Source organism: Urtica dioica, chromosome 8 (genome assembly GCF_054948205.1).
Source record: "Urtica dioica subsp. dioica isolate 48M chromosome 8, U.dioica_male_clone48M_v1_H2, whole genome shotgun sequence".
In the NCBI taxonomy this organism is placed as follows: Eukaryota; Viridiplantae; Streptophyta; class Magnoliopsida; order Rosales; family Urticaceae; genus Urtica; species Urtica dioica.
The window spans coordinates 10,757,670-10,776,482 of NC_142763.1; the positions used below are offsets into that span (position 1 = coordinate 10,757,670).

The 18,813-nt window shown below is 33.5% G+C and overlaps 4 protein-coding genes across 4 annotated transcripts; 2 read left to right on the forward strand and 2 right to left on the reverse strand.

Moving 5' to 3' along the window:
- LOC149388028 (transcription factor ABORTED MICROSPORES-like) lies at positions 1-3,606 on the forward strand. Its single transcript, XM_089622341.1, has 8 exons — positions 1-101; positions 188-388; positions 499-577; positions 661-729; positions 814-1,341; positions 2,108-2,383; positions 2,482-2,658; positions 3,439-3,606. The coding sequence occupies exons 1-8, from the start codon at positions 1-3 to the stop codon at positions 3,604-3,606; spliced, it is 1,599 nt and encodes a 532-aa protein (XP_089478467.1).
- A 1,456-nt stretch (positions 3,607-5,062) lies between these two features.
- On the reverse strand, positions 5,063-7,327 carry LOC149388029 (blue copper protein 1a-like). Its single transcript, XM_089622342.1, has 3 exons — positions 7,310-7,327; positions 5,826-5,877; positions 5,063-5,442 (listed from the first exon to the last, which is right to left on the reverse strand). The coding sequence occupies exons 1-3, from the start codon at positions 7,325-7,327 to the stop codon at positions 5,063-5,065; spliced, it is 450 nt and encodes a 149-aa protein (XP_089478468.1).
- A 5,325-nt stretch (positions 7,328-12,652) lies between these two features.
- Positions 12,653-16,258, forward strand: LOC149388030 (transcription factor ABORTED MICROSPORES-like). Its single transcript, XM_089622343.1, has 8 exons — positions 12,653-12,753; positions 12,840-13,040; positions 13,151-13,229; positions 13,313-13,381; positions 13,466-13,993; positions 14,760-15,035; positions 15,134-15,310; positions 16,091-16,258. The coding sequence occupies exons 1-8, from the start codon at positions 12,653-12,655 to the stop codon at positions 16,256-16,258; spliced, it is 1,599 nt and encodes a 532-aa protein (XP_089478469.1).
- Positions 16,259-17,686: 1,428 nt separating this feature from the next.
- LOC149388031 (mavicyanin-like) lies at positions 17,687-18,813 on the reverse strand. Its single transcript, XM_089624547.1, has 2 exons — positions 18,193-18,813; positions 17,687-18,102 (listed from the first exon to the last, which is right to left on the reverse strand). Exons 1-2 carry the CDS (start codon positions 18,377-18,379, stop codon positions 17,723-17,725), a joined length of 567 nt encoding a protein of 188 aa, XP_089480673.1. The 5' UTR covers positions 18,380-18,813; the 3' UTR covers positions 17,687-17,722.

Here is an 18,813-nt window from a genome sequence, read left to right on the forward strand (position 1 = left end):
ATGTACATGCTTATGCAAAACATGATGGAAAGTCTTAGACCTCTCGTGGGATCAAAAGGGTGGGACTTTTGTGTCCTATGGAAATTAAGTGAAGACCAAAGGTTATATATAAATCAATCAAGTAGAGAAATATATATGATTAAAATGTTATATTTGTGACATTATTGATGGCGTCTTATTGTTACAGATTTGTTGAGTGGATGAATTGTTGTTGTGGTGGGGCTGAAACCTCACAAGAAGCGAATAATAACAATAATTGTGGAGATGAAGAACTTCTTTTCCCAGTTTCGCCACTCATTCCATGCAGAGACACCATGTTTCAACACCCAAGAACCAACTCTTGTGACCTTCTTTTCCAATTGCCAACTTCCATGCCTTTGGACTCTGGGTATGTATTTACTATAAATTCATTTCACTTATTAAGTACCATTATTAGCATGCAGATAATGATTTTGTATCATAACTTGACTTTTTCTTTTTTCCTCTCCAAATGAACAGAATTTATGCACAGACGTTGATATCAAACCAGCCCAGTTGGCTAAACTCTTCTAGTGTCACAGGCTCCCATTTTCTTGAGGTTACTTCTATCTAGTAAATAATTAATTATAACGATATTTATTGTAGATAAAGGAATTTACTAACTTAATAGTAATATTGCAGGAATGTAGTGGGACCAGGGTTTTGATTCCAATGGCAGGAGGGTTGGTTGAGCTTTTCGTTAACAAGCAAGTATGTTCACAGTCAGTCACACACATTCGTGAATATGAATTACATGTTTCAAACTAATTAATACATATTTATTTTATTTCACAGATACCAGAAGACCCAAACGTGATTGATTTCGTAACGTCGCAATGCAACATATCACCGCCACTACTCGATCATCATCAAAACGACGCAACGACGGCAAGCTTCATCATCGACATGAACGATCAAATAATCCAATCGTCGAGAGCGTTCGTCATGAACGACGAGTCGGACAAAATAGTGGACCCCACAACAGAGACAGCGACAGCAGAGAAGCCACCGGTGTCGCCGGCGACGGCGTTCGAGGGGCTGAACCTGTCGCCGTACGACATCCCAGTGCAGTTCGGGGCGAGAAACGAGGCGTCGTTTTTGGAGGCGGAGGACAAGGGAGCGAAGAGAGGGCAAGAACGGTCGAACTCGATGTCGGATTGCAGCGACGAGGAAGACAACGAAGGGAATAAGCAGCACGGAAGCAGAAAGTCGTCGTCGGGGAAAGGGCCGCAGAGCAAAAACCTTGTCGCTGAAAGGAAGCGCAGAAAGAAGCTCAACGAGAGGCTCTACACTCTTAGGTCTTTAGTTCCGAATATTTCCAAGGTAATTAAACCAACTTCATCTCATTGTTTTTATCACTATTTTCACTATATATGTACTTGCCATTAACATAGAAAATAATTACTCCTAAATATTTTATAAAACTCGGATTTAGAAATTTACTTGTTTTATGACTATTTTCACTAAATGTTAAAAAAAATAGCTCGATTTTTATTTATTCGTTGTTGAGGGCTTTGAAAAAATAATCTGAAAATCATAAATCAGACCAAAATGATTGTTACTAATCTAGTCCCCCCTTTTTTTTTAATCTTAAATTCGTTCTTAATAAACAGTCCAGTTCATATTGCTATATTGAAACTGATGTATAGGTCGGATTGCGGACTTGTTCCGAGACTTCATTTTGTCAATAATTTTTTGTTTAACTTTAGTGCATTTGAACTTAATATTTGGTGCTGAATATATCGAGTTTGAGTTAAATATATTAATTTTCAGCATGTTTTTTTTTTTCATCACAACTAATGATAATTTATTTAATTTAGATGTTTTTTAGTTAAACTATTAAAATAAAAATTATCGTGTCTTAAACGGTTAAAGCTAGAACAAACGGTCAAAATGGATTTATTGCTCCATAATTTTGTTTTCTTATTGGGGTGGTCTCAATTTATCCAAACCATTTAAAACGATCCGGTCGTCCCATTTGATACCACATAGATGTGCTCATATTTCGTAACTTAAAGAATCTTAATTGTTATTTAAACTTGGATCATCCGTACACATTGTTTATATTTTTTTTTTGGTTGACGAATAGTTGGATAGGGCTTCGATTCTTCGTGACGCAATAGAGTACGTGAAGGACTTGAAAAGACAAGAAAAAGAGCTTCAAGATGAGCTCGAGGAACTTTCCGTGATCGACGGAGCAAACGGAAAAAGAAACAATCCCAAGTCTGAGATTTTGAATTTTGGGGCCGATTCCGAGTCCCCTAACATTTATTCCTTTGAAGCATCGGGTAACAATGAGATAACCGCATCGAAACAAAACCTCGACTCTGATACCACTGCGAATGACAAGGCGCCACAAATGGAGGTAGAGTTTGGTAGTAAATAAATATATAAATTCTAAAGGCAATACTCAATTATGTTTACTAAATACTTTTTTGTTTATTTAATATGATTTATATATAGCCCCAAGTTGAAGTGGCTCAAATAGATGGGAATGAGTTCTATGTGAAGGTGTTTTGTGAGCACAAGCCCGGGAGATTCGTGAGGCTATTGGAGGCTCTGAACTCTTTGGGACTAGAAGTCACTAATGCCAATGTCACCACCTTCAGAAACCTTGTGTCTAACGTTCTCAAAGTCGAGGTATGTTCCTTTGGTTAACTCTTATTTCTTGTGAAACAAGTTATTATTATTATTATTGCTTTGGTTTTTAATTTGTCAAGTTATGAGTTTTGACGTAGACATGGTAGTTTATAATTAGATATCTTGTTTTAAGCTGTGTTTGAGTTTTTGTGTGAGAGAGAGAGAGAGAGAGAGAGAGAGAGATGATTCTCTTTTATTATTAATATGACATTTGTAGTTATTTGGTAGAGGGTAAAAAGAAAAAGGGTGAAGGTTTTGGAGGTATTGTGAAATTATCGGACTCAGCATTTTTAATTCTTCCAATTTTAAAAGAAAAAATATTGTTTTGTGCAAATATACTTCTAAATAATTCATAGATCTATCATTTTTCTCTCATCTATATCAAACACAACTAAAAAATATTTAATCATTTCTTTTCTTTTTTATTCCTTTCTCTTTCTTTTACAAGAAGCCATCCATTCACATAACATTTTAGTGGTCATAATGACTTAACTTCTGTACTATGGTTTCATTAAATAAGTAATAATACTTATTAGAAAAAAGCGAGTGACCAGATTGATATGTAACTTAGTTTGCTATTGATAGCAAAGTAATCAAATAACCTTCAAAATCTTTAAAATAGTCTTATTTTTACCTATCATCAGTGAAATCATAAAACGTGGTTATTTGCTTTTTTTTTTTTTTTTGTAAAATGTAACAACTAGTTATCAATATCTTACTTATTATAATGGGATATGAAATCAATTTCATTTGTTTTTATTCTTGTTTCTTGGGTGGCAGAAGAAGGATAGTAAAATGGTAGTCCAAGCTGATAACTTGAGGGATATCTTGTTGGAGTTCACAAGGAATCCATCAAGAGGATTGTGTGACATGTCTAAACCCCCTGAAAATGGAAATGGAAGTCTCCTTGACTATCAACAACACCTTCATCACCAACAAACCTACTGATTATTTATTTATTTATAATTTCACATCATTGATGTTTCTCTCTAATTATTCAGTACACCTTAACTAATATCTGTTGACAATCATTATTCTATTAGTTTGTTTATCGGTCTTAATTTTCTTTAATTAGTTATTGATATGTATATGCTGGTAAGACGTCATTTTAGGCTTTACTGGTGCGAAATGACTTACTAGCCTTCTTTCTGAGAAGAAATTACACATATACCTCTAACTTTCAAATATTCGATAAATATCTTATTTTTAAATTTAAGATGATATTGCCTTATTTTAAATGAAACTGTAAACGGAAAATTAAATGAAACTATAACATTGAGAAAAAAAAAAGTCATATAAAACTAGGCTTTTGATTGGTAGGGATGATAGAAAATTGAATGGATGGAGTAACAAGGAGGGAAGAGAAAGAAAAAGAAAATTGTGAATTATAAATTTTTAAAAAGTTGATTGGTATAATGTGATGAAAGATTAGAATCCATTCATTTGTTTGTTTGGTATAAACTAAAATAGAGAGGAATGGTTGATATTTTGTGTACTTAAATTACTAAATTGCTATTATTTTTGCAATAATAATTATAGTATTAAATTATATATATGTAATTGCCATTATTTTGTATTATTTACTTTCATTTTTTTGTTTCCGTCTTTCTCGATCTTTCTAAATTGAGAGAGATAGTTTTTTTGTGGGTGCCACGGAAAGCTTCAATCCTTTCATTTTGTTTTCCCTCCTCTCTACCAAACAACACAATAAATTTATTTTCATAGTAAAATCCCTTCATATTAATCAATCCTTCCACTTTCCAAATAAGAATGAGAAGTGATCTATTGTTAGCTTATGTAATTTGCACTCTCTTTCAGATGACAAATGAGACAGTTAAGGTTACGGATCTAGAGAGAGCGGCATCGGTGGGGGCATAAGGTTAATTTAAGTATAATCAATTTATCATTTTATTATCTTTAAAATTATATATGAAAAAATTATGTAGGCGATTAACAGTTTCATTAAACTACAATTTGATGTGTATATATATATATATATATATGTGTGTGTGTGTGTCATGATCACACGCGTTACCGTGTCATATATAATTCAATTTCGCCATCTGATTTAAAAAAAATAATAAATTTAATATCACCATAGCATATATTTATATATATATATATGTCATGATCACACGCATTACCGTGTCATATATAATTCAATTTCGCCATCTGATTTAAAAAAAAAATAATAATAAAAATATCACCATAGCATTCTACAGCCAATCTAGTGAGTTACAAAAAATTCTTATGGTCATAAAAGTATTTTACATCTTCTTGATAGCCATTTAACACAAACCAATGTACTGCTCTTTTTTTCCCTATCCACCAACGGATATAGCTACCAATAGTTAAAAATAGACCGACAGTTAAAAAAAATTCACTTTAAACCATTATATTTTCTTTACAGCGGTAGTGAAATTTGAGCAAACAGAAAAGCGAAAAAGGTTACAAACAAAACCCAATTTCCCAAGCCTTTGCTCAACAAGCAATCACTGGAGCTCCGGGCCACCGTAACCTGTGGTGGTGCGCCAGATGGCGAACCGTTCGGTACAATATCTTCCGTGGAATTACGAGATCGCCCCACTTCGATCCCGAACCTCATTCCTCCGAGGCAATGACCAACGATGCCGCATATGAACCAATATTTCCTCGCCTCAGTCAACTCGATTCTGTCGTTCCCGGTCGTGTGCATCGACAAAACTACCCCGCTCGAGTCGCACGATCTGTACGTGCTTTCGCCTACCTCGAACACGTTGTGTTGCCCTTCAACATATTTGAAAACTATACACACACCCCAAAAAATAAAATAAAAAACTTTGTAACACATGATTTTGCTATGTCTAAATGGATTTTCAAGTGTGAAAAAGGATTATACCTAGAACATCACCAACAGTGAAATTCTAGCTTTGTGACCAAGATAGATAATATCCCTGGCTGTCCCATTCATCTTCATCGCCAACAACAAACTCTTCAGATCTTACACACTTCAGAAGCAAAGTTGTGTAGATTACTATGGTTAATGATAAGAAACTTAAGGTGTTGAGGGGATTTCTTTCTCTCATGACTTTCTTTTGATATATCTTGGAGGTTTTGTGGCGAGACCTTAATTTGATTTTGAAGTGATTGTGAAAAAAGCGATGGCTTATATATAAAAGGTACACTACTTGATTGTGGTTGATTGTTTCCTATGACTTGTTCCTGCAACTTGATGAAAGCCTGCAAAATTGTTTAGTAATAATGATAAGATTAATATACAAATAATTTAGATCAGAAAATTGCGTGTTGTACTTGTACCAAAATTGAAGAAAGAAAGAAAGAAGAACTGGGTCTCGCCCAAAAAAGAAAGAAATTGAGATCTAGTGAAAAACAGTTTGATACTACCTATATTATTTTAATATTCGTTGGATCATTCTGGTCCAGTTACACACTTTTGTTCTTGTTTTTTTATTTTTTTTTTATTTTTTTTTTAATTTTAGTTTTACTTTCTGTTTTGTTTTTGTTTGTTTTAAAAAAAATATATATATTGTGAATGAAGTGTAAGTTACCATTGTTTTTTTTTTTTTTTTGACAATTTCAAAGGCAATATGAATATAGCGTTTCTTTCTTGAAATGTTCAATAAAACTGCGCAAGTTTATCGTAAAGATTCGTTTAAATTCTTTTGAATTTGTTTTCAAATTCATATAGTACATTTGGCACATTCACTATTTTATTCTTCGTTATTCATTTAATTGAAAGATTTTTTTTTTTCTTCTGATGAAGTATAAAAATTATATATCTTTATTGTTTACAAATTACGACTCGGTTATAAATTCTACTATACATAACGTGTGTGGAAAAGAATCAGTCATTTCCAAAACGCACTTTTTATATAAGAATTACCCACTTGAAATTGACCCGTCACAATACATAAGAAAATGAAAAGAAAAAAACGATACAAAATTAAATGATAATGATGGGACTTCCTAACATTATACATGTGGCTCAATCCCCACTGCAGCATTTCAAAAAAAAAAAAATATGATGGGACTTCCTAACATTATACATGTGGCTCTTAATGGCATGAAGCAGAAAGCAATTATAATAGAGTTATGCTATTTGGCACAACTCACGAGTGGGAACGATCCGCTCGTGAGTTGACACGTGGCAGTTAGTGGCCACGTGTCAACTCACGAGTGGATCATTCCCACTCGTGAGTTATGCCAAAAATCGTTTCCCATTATAATAACCTCAATTGGGTCGGGGCATCCGTTGACTGCCTAGCCCGACCTTCTTATTAATGATTTTAAGCTGGTATGGCCCGGCTTGAAAAACAATAAGGCCGAATTAAGCTTGTTTAAGGGAATTACATGGGCTTGAGCCCTCACACCCTGAAAAAAAGTCAAGCCTATCTCAACCATTTTAGAATAGACTATAAAATATTCTTTTTTAAAATAAAATATATACTTATACATAAAAACACTTCTTCTTCTTTTATTTTTTTGTAAGAATAATTTTTATTTATAAAACATGTTTTTAGACTTTGATTTAAGTTTATTATTGATGATATAATTTTTAAGATTAAACAAAATATATTGTAAGGATTGAAAGTGAATATTACGCTTTGAGCTTTTTTTTTAGATTTTTTAAAGTTCGGGCTCAAGCCCGTACCTCATCCCCAAAGGCCATAGTCGTAGTCCAAAGTTAGGTTTTATATCACTCTTCGGGATCAACCGCCCATAAAAGAGTATGGGCCATGCTTGAGTCTGGGCCTCCACTTGCCTTGAGAAAGAGCACGAGCCATGTTCATCCTCATGCTTGAGCTTTTTTTTTATATAAATTTTTTCAAGATCGGACTCAAGCCCGAACATCATCCCCAAGAACCATAGTCTTAGTCCCAAGTTAGGTCTTATGTCACTCATCGGGCTCAACCGCCTATAAAAGAGCACGGGCCATGCTTGAGTCTAAGCCTCCACTTGGCTTAAGAAAGAGCACGGGCCATGCTCATCCATAGGCTTGAGCTTTTTATACAAATTTTTAAAGCTCGGACTCAAGCCCGAACATCATCACCAAGAACCATAGTCTTAGTCCCAAGTTGGGCCTTATGTTACTCCTCGATCCCAACCCCCCATAAAAGAGCATGGGCCATGCTTCAATCTGGGCCTCCACTTGGCTTGAGAAAGAGTACGGGCCATGCTCATCCCCATGCCTGAGTTTTTATTGAATAAATTTTTTAAAGCTCGGACTCAAACCCGAACCTCATCCCCAAGAACCATAGTCTTAGTCCCAAGTTGGGCCTTATTATTGGGAAGTCACATGTTGGTATCAAACACAAACAATCGGTCCAATACCGATTGTTGAGAAGTCACAAGTTGGTATCAAACATGAACAATAACTCTGATACCAATTGTTGGGAAGTTACAAATTGGTATTAAACACGAAAAATTGTTCTGATACCGATTGATGGGAATATAGGTTTGGTATCGGACACGAACGATCGCTCTGATGCCATTTGATGGGTAAATTACTTCCCTGACGTTAATTACCATTCCCATGTATTGAACACGAACAATCGTTTCAGTATTTCTTATAGGGTAATCAATCTCTTAACCTTTGGAATATGGTTACTAGTGTTGAATAGAAGAAGATGCGGACAATCGCTAATATTCAACGTAAACAATAATTACTAGGATACTCAAAATTATTCAACAACATATCAAATATTTAGACAAGCGTAATCAAGATAAACCATAAGACCATTTAATTATACATACATTTCGGCTCAGTTATAGATCTTCCACGCTCCTAGCTTTGGATCTCCTTGCTTTTGGAATTCTTCTGCGGCTCCTTGCTCTTTGGGTCTTTGAATCTCCAAGATTTCGGACTCCTCGGCGACTCATTTCTCTTTGGATATTTCGGTTCATCAATTGCTCGTTTATTGATCGAAACTAGAGTCTTTTAAGATATGTAATCTCCGGAAGAACAGAGACCAAGGTGTGGGTCAACTCTTTTCTCACTTATTATTCCAGCGAGGTGTCAGAATAATTATTTCTTTCTTTGGGAAGTGGTATGAACGAATTTTCCAACTTTGGGAGAGAGGAAAAAAACATCCAGACCAGAGGGAGAGGGGTTGCTGAATTTGTAGTGTGGAATAAGGCTTAGTTGGGCGATTTTTGCACTACCCAACCCCTTATTTATAGCTTTCCAGCTTACCATAGAATATGCAATTTCCTGATTTACTTTTATCTTATTCAAATTAGTGTGAGATGATTATTTTATAAATAGAACAAATAAAATATACTATAGATAGTTTAATAAATAAAATCACTTTAGAATATATTAATCACGTAACTGGATCTAAAATCACATATGCGGAACACAAGTGAAATGTTGATCACTTGGGGAAAGCATTGTACACATTTGATATGTGTATCATTTAAGCACCGTTACGACACACTAATCAAGGTCGCTATAATGATCATAGTGAGATCTGGTCTAAATTCTGAAGTGATCACGGACTTCTAGGTTGTATTACTGAGTTCTTTGACTCATTCGGTAATGCCTACTTGTAGATGCCTAAATACGTATGTCTCGGGAATTCAAATATGATCCGAGCGGAAAATGATTCACAAATACGAATCCAGCATTCTTGAAAGAAGGTCAATGTTCACTCATCTAAGAGTTGATTCCATAACCAATTGACTACGCGCATTTTCGTAGTAAGTACATATAAAAAAAAATCTTTTGTTGGCGAAGTAACGATACTTAGGGCTCATATATATCGAGAAATGTATAAGCATAAATATATGTAACTGAACTCCTCTTATGGTATTGTTTTTATTCTGGTTGCCTTATATTAGATCTGTTGAATGATTTTAAGTATCCTGATAATTATTGTTTACACTAAAGATTAGCGATCGTTCGCATTTTCTTCTATTCCGCATTTCTAAACATATTGTAGGGTTAAGATATTGGTACCCAATAAGAAGTATTGAAACGATCGTATGAGAACCGTAATTAACTCCTAGTGGAAGTAATTTACCCAACAATCGGTATTGGAGCGATTGTATGTATCTAATACCATAACTTGTACTTCACCAACAGTTGGTATTAGAGCGATTGTTTGTATTTAATATCAACGTGTTTTTCCATCAATTGGTATTAGAGCTAGAGTTAGATTCTCCCAATTTACCATTTGACTCAAGAATCATGATTTTCGATTTACAACCTTTATCAAAATATAAGAGATATGTTTGATCATTCAAAGCTAAAATTATTCAAGAACATGTTCGTAATTATCAAAATAAAGTTAGATTCATTGGTTCGATGAAATATGGACTATGTTCATAATATTCTATATGGGAATATTTTATTTACTTTGATCAGTTATAAATTAAAAAAAATTATTGGATTTGTTTTATGATTGAAAATCCTACTTTATAAGGATAGCAAATAAATTTGTTCTGATTTGTTGTGAATCCTCTTTTTAAAGAACTCTTGTTTTTTTAAATAAAAGATTTTGTGTTCTGAAATAAAATATTTGAATTTTTAAAGGTTTATAAAAGATTCAAAGTCTATATTCATTGTCATAACTAAATACTCTTTCTTAGGTTATAGCCATATTTAAGGTTTTATTTTGTTTATTTCCGGATTTCTTTTTAGAGAAATTAATATTGAAAAATCGGTATTTATGGAAAGTGGGTATTTCAAGAATTTTTATGTCATCAAACTTTTTTAAGCTTAAAAGTGTTTTTCTTAATGGAAAAAGAGTTTAAGGCCCACACTTAAAAGAGTCCGTATCGAAGCGGACTCTGTTGCAGAAGCTGAACTCAAGGCTGTCCAGATGGCCTTGCTCTTGGCTAGATTCCGAAACATCAGGCGTTTGGAGATAGAGGGTGATAACAAAATCGTCATGGACAGCTTGGCGGGATCGAAAGACAGCCCTTTTTAGTCTGTTATTCCTTTGTTTAATTCAGCTTTAGAATTAGCAAAAGAGTTTGTTGATGTTAAGTTCTTGTGGTGTAGTAGGACATTAAATGGAGTTGCATAGCCTTTGTAAATGGGTTGTGAATTTTGAAGTTTTTGGGTTTTGTGAGTCAGGGGAGGTTCCGCCCCCTGTGCGGAACGCTTTGACGTTTGATCTTGTTGAATGAATTCCCCCCCCCCCCCCCCCCCCCCCGGCTCTTCTTACGAATGAGCTGAGAGTTCCTGGGGGTGGTCTGTTTCAAAAAAAAAAAAAAAGTAATAGGGGATTTTTCACATAAAAAATAAAAATAAAAAAAGAACAATCATCACGTTTAAAAAGAGGTCAATTTATAATTTTGACTACAGAAAAAATAAATAACGGTATTATATATATGTAGTAGTACCATTAGACAATATCATCGTTTATGACTTATTGTTCTAAAAAAATTAATTTTGTTATATGTTGGTTAGCTAGCAAGGTTATTTGCACGTATGATAATTATTAAATCAGCGTTTGCCTTTTCACGTGCAGAAAAATCACTAACAATACGGATCCATGTATAACATATAGATGTATAAGGAATGTACACATATGTTGCAAGATTGTTGTTTAATATTTGATTATACTAAAAATAGTGCTTTGGAACAGATATAGTTTTTTTTTTTTTTTTTTTTTTCCAAAGAAAGTGTATCGTCAATTAATTAACTAGACTAATAACAGACTATACTATACCTAACTAAAAGAAGAGACTTTAATGTGTATATTGTTTCCCAAATGCGAAACAAAGCTTGAGAGAGTAGTTGGAAAATGAAACAAAATATTAAGCCAAAATGTACATTAAAAAACTTCAGCGAAAGCAAAGGTAGTTAGGGTTTTGTAGGCAATAAGTTGGGTCATGCAGATATCACCCTCTCATCATTACCAACTAAAAATATTTTTTTTTTATTTTCTTATGTATATATTTATTTCTCTCTCTTATCTTCTCGTCTCTCAAGTATACTCTCTAACAGAAAAAGTAAAAGGAGGAGAATAAAGTTTTGTTACATAAAAGGAAATTTATTCTCAAAAGGGGGAAATTTTTTCAATTTAGGATGAATAACGTAGCACCATTTCAGACTTGTTCATAAGCATAAAATCAAAGAGTTAGATTTAGGAAAAACGTGACATGCGACATATATAAAGTAGTTGGAAAAACTTAATACCAATTCGTCTATATATAGTCGGGGTTAAAGTTATAAATTTCAAGCCTTGAATATAATATATATGTTTCCTTCTGTGAACTTTTCTTACGCGGTTTTTTTTTTTTTTTTTTTTCCGTTTCGGGTTCAAGAGTTCGAGAGTAGTTGAGACATGAAATATATAAAATTAATCCCCAAGCGAGTGAAAAACTTAAAGGTAGTTAAAGTATAACGCCACACTTTTAGGTCATGCAATATGGTCCTGCTATCACTTTCTGATTTTAATTATTTTTTAAATGATAATTTGTATACCCTTGAATACTTAATTGACAAAGGATAGAGGGTGTTATTTATATTTAATTCGTTAATAAAATCAGTCTTTCATGCCATGCTTATAGTTCACCTACCAATATCATATGGCAATTTAAGAGGTTAATGTATATTATGATTTCTTTTTAATTTGTTTGTTTCTCTATTTTCTGATTTTCGCTTTGTACTTTTGGTTTTGAAAGTGGGGTCTACAATACATAGAGTGATTCGAAGATTTATCATTCTTGTATGTACACACAAACACACACCGTAGGCACATATATATATATTATATATACATACATACACATATATATATATGTATATACATACGCATATATATACTCATTTACATATATATATATGGAGGTCTTCCTTTGTATTTTCTGCTGCCTATATATTCTGCTTGTTATTCCAACCTGCCTATGCTTTTATTACTTGCTTCCTTCAACCAAAAGAGATAGCATAGTTTTTCATTACCAAAAAAAAAAAAAATGCGTATATAATTAGGGTTAGCTAGTGGTAGATAATATTCTCATTGATTTATTTATTGCAGGTGATATGTACATGCATATGCAAAACATGATGGAAAGTCTTAGACCTCTCGTGGGATCAAAAGGGTGGGACTTTTGTGTCCTATGGAAATTAAGTGAAGACCAAAGGTTATATATAAATCAATCAAGTAGAGAAATATATATGATTAAAATGTTATATTTGTGACATTATTGATGGCGTCTTATTGTTACAGATTTGTTGAGTGGATGAATTGTTGTTGTGGTGGGGCTGAAACCTCACAAGAAGCGAATAATAACAATAATTGTGGAGATGAAGAACTTCTTTTCCCAGTTTCGTCACTCATTCCATGCAGAGACACCATGTTTCAACACCCAAGAACCAACTCTTGTGACCTTCTTTTCCAATTGCCAACTTCCATGCCTTTGGACTCTGGGTATGTATTTACAATAAATTCATTTCACTTATTAAGTACCATTATTAGCATGCAGATAATGATTTTGTATCATAACTTGACTTTTTCTTTTTTCCTCTCCAAATGAACAGAATTTATGCACAGACGTTGATATCAAACCAGCCCAGTTGGCTAAACTCTTCTAGTGTCACAGGCTCCCATTTTCTTGAGGTTACTTCTATCTAGTAAATAATTAATTATAACGATATTTATTGTAGATAAAGGAATTTACTAACTTAATAGTAATATTGCAGGAATGTAGTGGGACCAGGGTTTTGATTCCAATGGCAGGAGGGTTGGTTGAGCTTTTCGTTAACAAGCAAGTATGTTCACAGTCAGTCACACACATTCGTGAATATGAATTACATGTTTCAAACTAATTAATACATATTTATTTTATTTCACAGATACCAGAAGACCCAAACGTGATTGATTTCGTAACGTCGCAATGCAACATATCACCGCCACTACTCGATCATCATCAAAACGACGCAACGACGGCAAGCTTCATCATCGACATGAACGATCAAATAATCCAATCGTCGAGAGCGTTCGTCATGAACGACGAGTCGGACAAAATAGTGGACCCCACAACAGAGACAGCGACAGCAGAGAAGCCACCGGTGTCGCCGGCGACGGCGTTCGAGGGGCTGAACCTGTCGCCGTACGACATCCCAGTGCAGTTCGGGGCGAGAAACGAGGCGTCGTTTTTGGAGGCGGAGGACAAGGGAGCGAAGAGAGGGCAAGAACGGTCGAACTCGATGTCGGATTGCAGCGACGAGGAAGACAACGAAGGGAATAAGCAGCACGGAAGCAGAAAGTCGTCGTCGGGGAAAGGGCCGCAGAGCAAAAACCTTGTCGCTGAAAGGAAGCGCAGAAAGAAGCTCAACGAGAGGCTCTACACTCTTAGGTCTTTAGTTCCGAATATTTCCAAGGTAATTAAACCAACTTCATCTCATTGTTTTTATCACTATTTTCACTATATATGTACTTGCCATTAACATAGAAAATAATTACTCCTAAATATTTTATAAAACTCGGATTTAGAAATTTACTTGTTTTATGACTATTTTCACTAAATGTTAAAAAAAATAGCTCGATTTTTATTTATTCGTTGTTGAGGGCTTTGAAAAAATAATCTGAAAATCATAAATCAGACCAAAATGATTGTTACTAATCTAGTCCCCCCTTTTTTTTTTAATCTTAAATTCGTTCTTAATAAACAGTCCAGTTCATATTGCTATATTGAAACTGATGTATAGGTCGGATTGCGGACTTGTTCCGAGACTTCATTTTGTCAATAATTTTTTGTTTAACTTTAGTGCATTTGAACTTAATATTTGGTGCTGAATATATCGAGTTTGAGTTAAATATATTAATTTTCAGCATGTTTTTTTTTTCATCACAACTAATGATAATTTATTTAATTTAGATGTTTTTTAGTTAAACTATTAAAATAAAAATTATCGTGTCTTAAACGGTTAAAGCTAGAACAAACGGTCAAAATGGATTTATTGCTCCATAATTTTGTTTTCTTATTGGGGTGGTCTCAATTTATCCAAACCATTTAAAACGATCCGGTCGTCCCATTTGATACCACATAGATGTGCTCATATTTCGTAACTTAAAGAATCTTAATTGTTATTTAAACTTGGATCATCCGTACACATTGTTTATATTTTTTTTTTGGTTGACGAATAGTTGGATAGGGCTTCGATTCTTCGTGACGCAATAGAGTACGTGAAGGACTTGAAAAGACAAGAAAAAGAGCTTCAAGATGAGCTCGAGGAACTTTCCGTGATCGACGGAGCAAACGGAAAAAGAAACAATCCCAAGTCTGAGATTTTGAATTTTGGGGCCGATTCCGAGTCCCCTAACATTTATTCCTTTGAAGCATCGGGTAACAATGAGATAACCGCATCGAAACAAAACCTCGACTCTGATACCACTGCGAATGACAAGGCGCCACAAATGGAGGTAGAGTTTGGTAGTAAATAAATATATAAATTCTAAAGGCAATACTCAATTATGTTTACTAAATACTTTTTTGTTTATTTAATATGATTTATATATAGCCCCAAGTTGAAGTGGCTCAAATAGATGGGAATGAGTTCTATGTGAAGGTGTTTTGTGAGCACAAGCCCGGGAGATTCGTGAGGCTATTGGAGGCTCTGAACTCTTTGGGACTAGAAGTCACTAATGCCAATGTCACCACCTTCAGAAACCTTGTGTCTAACGTTCTCAAAGTCGAGGTATGTTCCTTTGGTTAACTCTTATTTCTTGTGAAACAAGTTATTATTATTATTATTGCTTTGGTTTTTAATTTGTCAAGTTATGAGTTTTGACGTAGACATGGTAGTTTATAATTAGATATCTTGTTTTAAGCTGTGTTTGAGTTTTTGTGTGAGAGAGAGAGAGAGAGAGAGAGAGAGAGATGATTCTCTTTTATTATTAATATGACATTTGTAGTTATTTGGTAGAGGGTAAAAAGAAAAAGGGTGAAGGTTTTGGAGGTATTGTGAAATTATCGGACTCAGCATTTTTAATTCTTCCAATTTTAAAAGAAAAAATATTGTTTTGTGCAAATATACTTCTAAATAATTCATAGATCTATCATTTTTCTCTCATCTATATCAAACACAACTAAAAAATATTTAATCATTTCTTTTCTTTTTTATTCCTTTCTCTTTCTTTTACAAGAAGCCATCCATTCACATAACATTTTAGTGGTCATAATGACTTAACTTCTGTACTATGGTTTCATTAAATAAGTAATAATACTTATTAGAAAAAAGCGAGTGACCAGATTGATATGTAACTTAGTTTGCTATTGATAGCAAAGTAATCAAATAACCTTCAAAATCTTTAAAATAGTCTTATTTTTACCTATCATCAGTGAAATCATAAAACGTGGTTATTTGCTTTTTTTTTTTTTTTTGTAAAATGTAACAACTAGTTATCAATATCTTACTTATTATAATGGGATATGAAATCAATTTCATTTGTTTTTATTCTTGTTTCTTGGGTGGCAGAAGAAGGATAGTAAAATGGTAGTCCAAGCTGATAACTTGAGGGATATCTTGTTGGAGTTCACAAGGAATCCATCAAGAGGATTGTGTGACATGTCTAAACCCCCTGAAAATGGAAATGGAAGTCTCCTTGACTATCAACAACACCTTCATCACCAACAAACCTACTGATTATTTATTTATTTATAATTTCACATCATTGATGTTTCTCTCTAATTATTCAGTACACCTTAACTAATATCTGTTGACAATCATTATTCTATTAGTTTGTTTATCGGTCTTAATTTTCTTTAATTAGTTATTGATATGTATATGCTGGTAAGACGTCATTTTAGGCTTTACTGGTGCGAAATGACTTACTAGCCTTCTTTCTGAGAAGAAATTACACATATACCTCTAACTTTCAAATATTCGATAAATATCTTATTTTTAAATTTAAGATGATATTGCCTTATTTTAAATGAAACTGTAAACGGAAAATTAAATGAAACTATAACATTGAGAAAAAAAAAAGTCATATAAAACTAGGCTTTTGATTGGTAGGGATGATAGAAAATTGAATGGATGGAGTAACAAGGAGGGAAGAGAAAGAAAAAGAAAATTGTGAATTATAAATTTTTAAAAAGTTGATTGGTATAATGTGATGAAAGATTAGAATCCATTCATTTGTTTGTTTGGTATAAACTAAAATAGAGAGGAATGGTTGATATTTTGTGTACTTAAATTACTAAATTGCTATTATTTTTGCAATAATAATTATAGTATTAAATTATATATATGTAATTGCCATTATTTTGTATTATTTACTTTCATTTTTTTGTTTCCGTCTTTCTCGATCTTTCTAAATTGAGAGAGATAGTTTTTTTGTGGGTGCCACGGAAAGCTTCAATCCTTTCATTTTGTTTTCCCTCCTCTCTACCAAACAACACAATAAATTTATTTTCATAGTAAAATCCCTTCATATTAATCAATCCTTCCACTTTCCAAATAAGAATGAGAAGTGATCTATTGTTAGCTTATGTAATTTGCACTCTCTTTCAGATGACAAATGCGACAGTTAAGGTTACGGATCTAGAGAGAGCGGCATCGGTGCGGGCATAAGGTTAATTTAAGTATAATCAATTTATCATTTTATTATCTTTAAAATTATATATGAAAAAATTATGTAGGCGATTAACAGTTTCATTAAACTACAATTTGATGTGTATATATATATATATATATATGTGTGTGTGTGTGTCATGATCACACGCGTTACCGTGTCATATATAATTCAATTTCGCCATCTGATTTAAAAAAAATAATAAATTTAATATCACCATAGCATATATATATATATATATATATATATATATGTCATGATCACACGCATTACCGTGTCATATATAATTCAATTTCGCCATCTGATTTAAAAAAAAAATAATAATAAAAATATCACCATAGCATTCTACAGCCAATCTAGTGTGTTACAAAAAATTCTTATGGTCATAAAAGTATTTTACATCTTCTTGATAGCCATTTAACACAAACCAATGTACTGCTCTTTTTTTCCCTATCCACCAACGGATATAGCTACCAATAGTTAAAAATAGACCGACAGTTCAAAAAAATTCACTTTAAACCATTATATTTTCTTTACAGCGGTAGTGAAATTTGAGCAAACAGAAAAACGAAAAAGGTTACAAACAAAACCCAATTTCCCAAGCCTTTGCTCAACAAGCAATCACAGGAGCTCCGGGCCACCGTAACCTGTGGTGGTGCGCCAGATGGCGAACCGTTCGGTACAATATCTTCCGTGGAATTACGAGATCGCCCCACTTCGATCCCGAACCTCATTCCTCCGAGGCAATGACCAACGATGTCGCATATGAACCAATATTTCCTCGCCTCAGTCAACTCGATTCTATCGTTACCAGTCGTGTGCCTCGACAAAACTCCCACGCTCGAGTCGCACGATCTGTACGTGCTTTCGTCTACCTCGAACACGTTGTGTTGCCCTTCAACATACTTGAAAACTATACACACACCCCAAAAAATAAAAAAACTGTGTAACACATGATTTTGCTATGTCTAAATGGTTTTTCAAGTGTGAAAAAGGATTATACCTAGAACATCACCAACAGTGAAATTGTATCTTTGTGACCAATTTAGATAATTTCCCTGGCTGTCCCATTCATCTTCATCGCCAACAACAAACTCTTTAGATCTTACACACTTCACAAGCAAAGTTGTGTAGATTACTATGGTTAATGATAAGAAACTTAAGGTGTTGAGGGGATTTCTTTCTCTCATGGCTTTCTTTTGATATATCTTGGAGGTTTTGTGGCGAGACCTTTGATTTTGAAGTGATTGTGAAAAAGCGATCGATGGCTTATATATAAAAGGTACACTACTTGATTGTGGTTGATTGTTTCCTATGACTTGTTCCTGCAACTTGATGAAAGCCTGCAAAATTGTTTAGTAATAATGATAAGATTAATATACAAATAATTTAGATCAGAAAAGCGTGTTGTACTGGTACCAAAATTGAAGAAAGAAAGAAAGAAAGAAGAACTGGGTCTCGCCCAAAAAAGAAAGAAATTGAGATCTATATTATTTTTATATTCGTTGGATCATTCTGGTCCAGGTACACACTTTTGTTTTTGTTTTTTTTTATTTTTTTATTTTAGTTTTACTTTCTGTTTTGTTTTTGTTTGTTTTAAAAAAACAAAAAATATTGTGAATGA

Coding starts and splice junctions, on each gene's coding strand:
- LOC149388028 (XM_089622341.1), top strand. CDS start 1: ATGTACATGCTTATGCAAAACATGATGGAAAGTCTTAGACCTCTCGTG. Junction 389..498: donor TCCATGCCTTTGGACTCTGG/GTATGTATTTAC, acceptor CCAAATGAACAG/AATTTATGCACAGACGTTGA. Junction 2,659..3,438: donor CTAACGTTCTCAAAGTCGAG/GTATGTTCCTTT, acceptor CTTGGGTGGCAG/AAGAAGGATAGTAAAATGGT.
- LOC149388029 (XM_089622342.1), bottom strand. Junction 5,443..5,825: donor AAACAATCAACCACAATCAA/GTAGTGTACCTT, acceptor GTGTGTGTATAG/TTTTCAAATATGTTGAAGGG.
- LOC149388030 (XM_089622343.1), top strand. CDS start 12,653: ATGTACATGCATATGCAAAACATGATGGAAAGTCTTAGACCTCTCGTG. Junction 13,994..14,759: donor TAGTTCCGAATATTTCCAAG/GTAATTAAACCA, acceptor GTTGACGAATAG/TTGGATAGGGCTTCGATTCT. Junction 15,311..16,090: donor CTAACGTTCTCAAAGTCGAG/GTATGTTCCTTT, acceptor CTTGGGTGGCAG/AAGAAGGATAGTAAAATGGT.
- LOC149388031 (XM_089624547.1), bottom strand. CDS start 18,379: ATGAGAGAAAGAAATCCCCTCAACACCTTAAGTTTCTTATCATTAACC. Junction 18,103..18,192: donor CACTGTTGGTGATGTTCTAG/GTATAATCCTTT, acceptor GTGTGTGTATAG/TTTTCAAGTATGTTGAAGGG.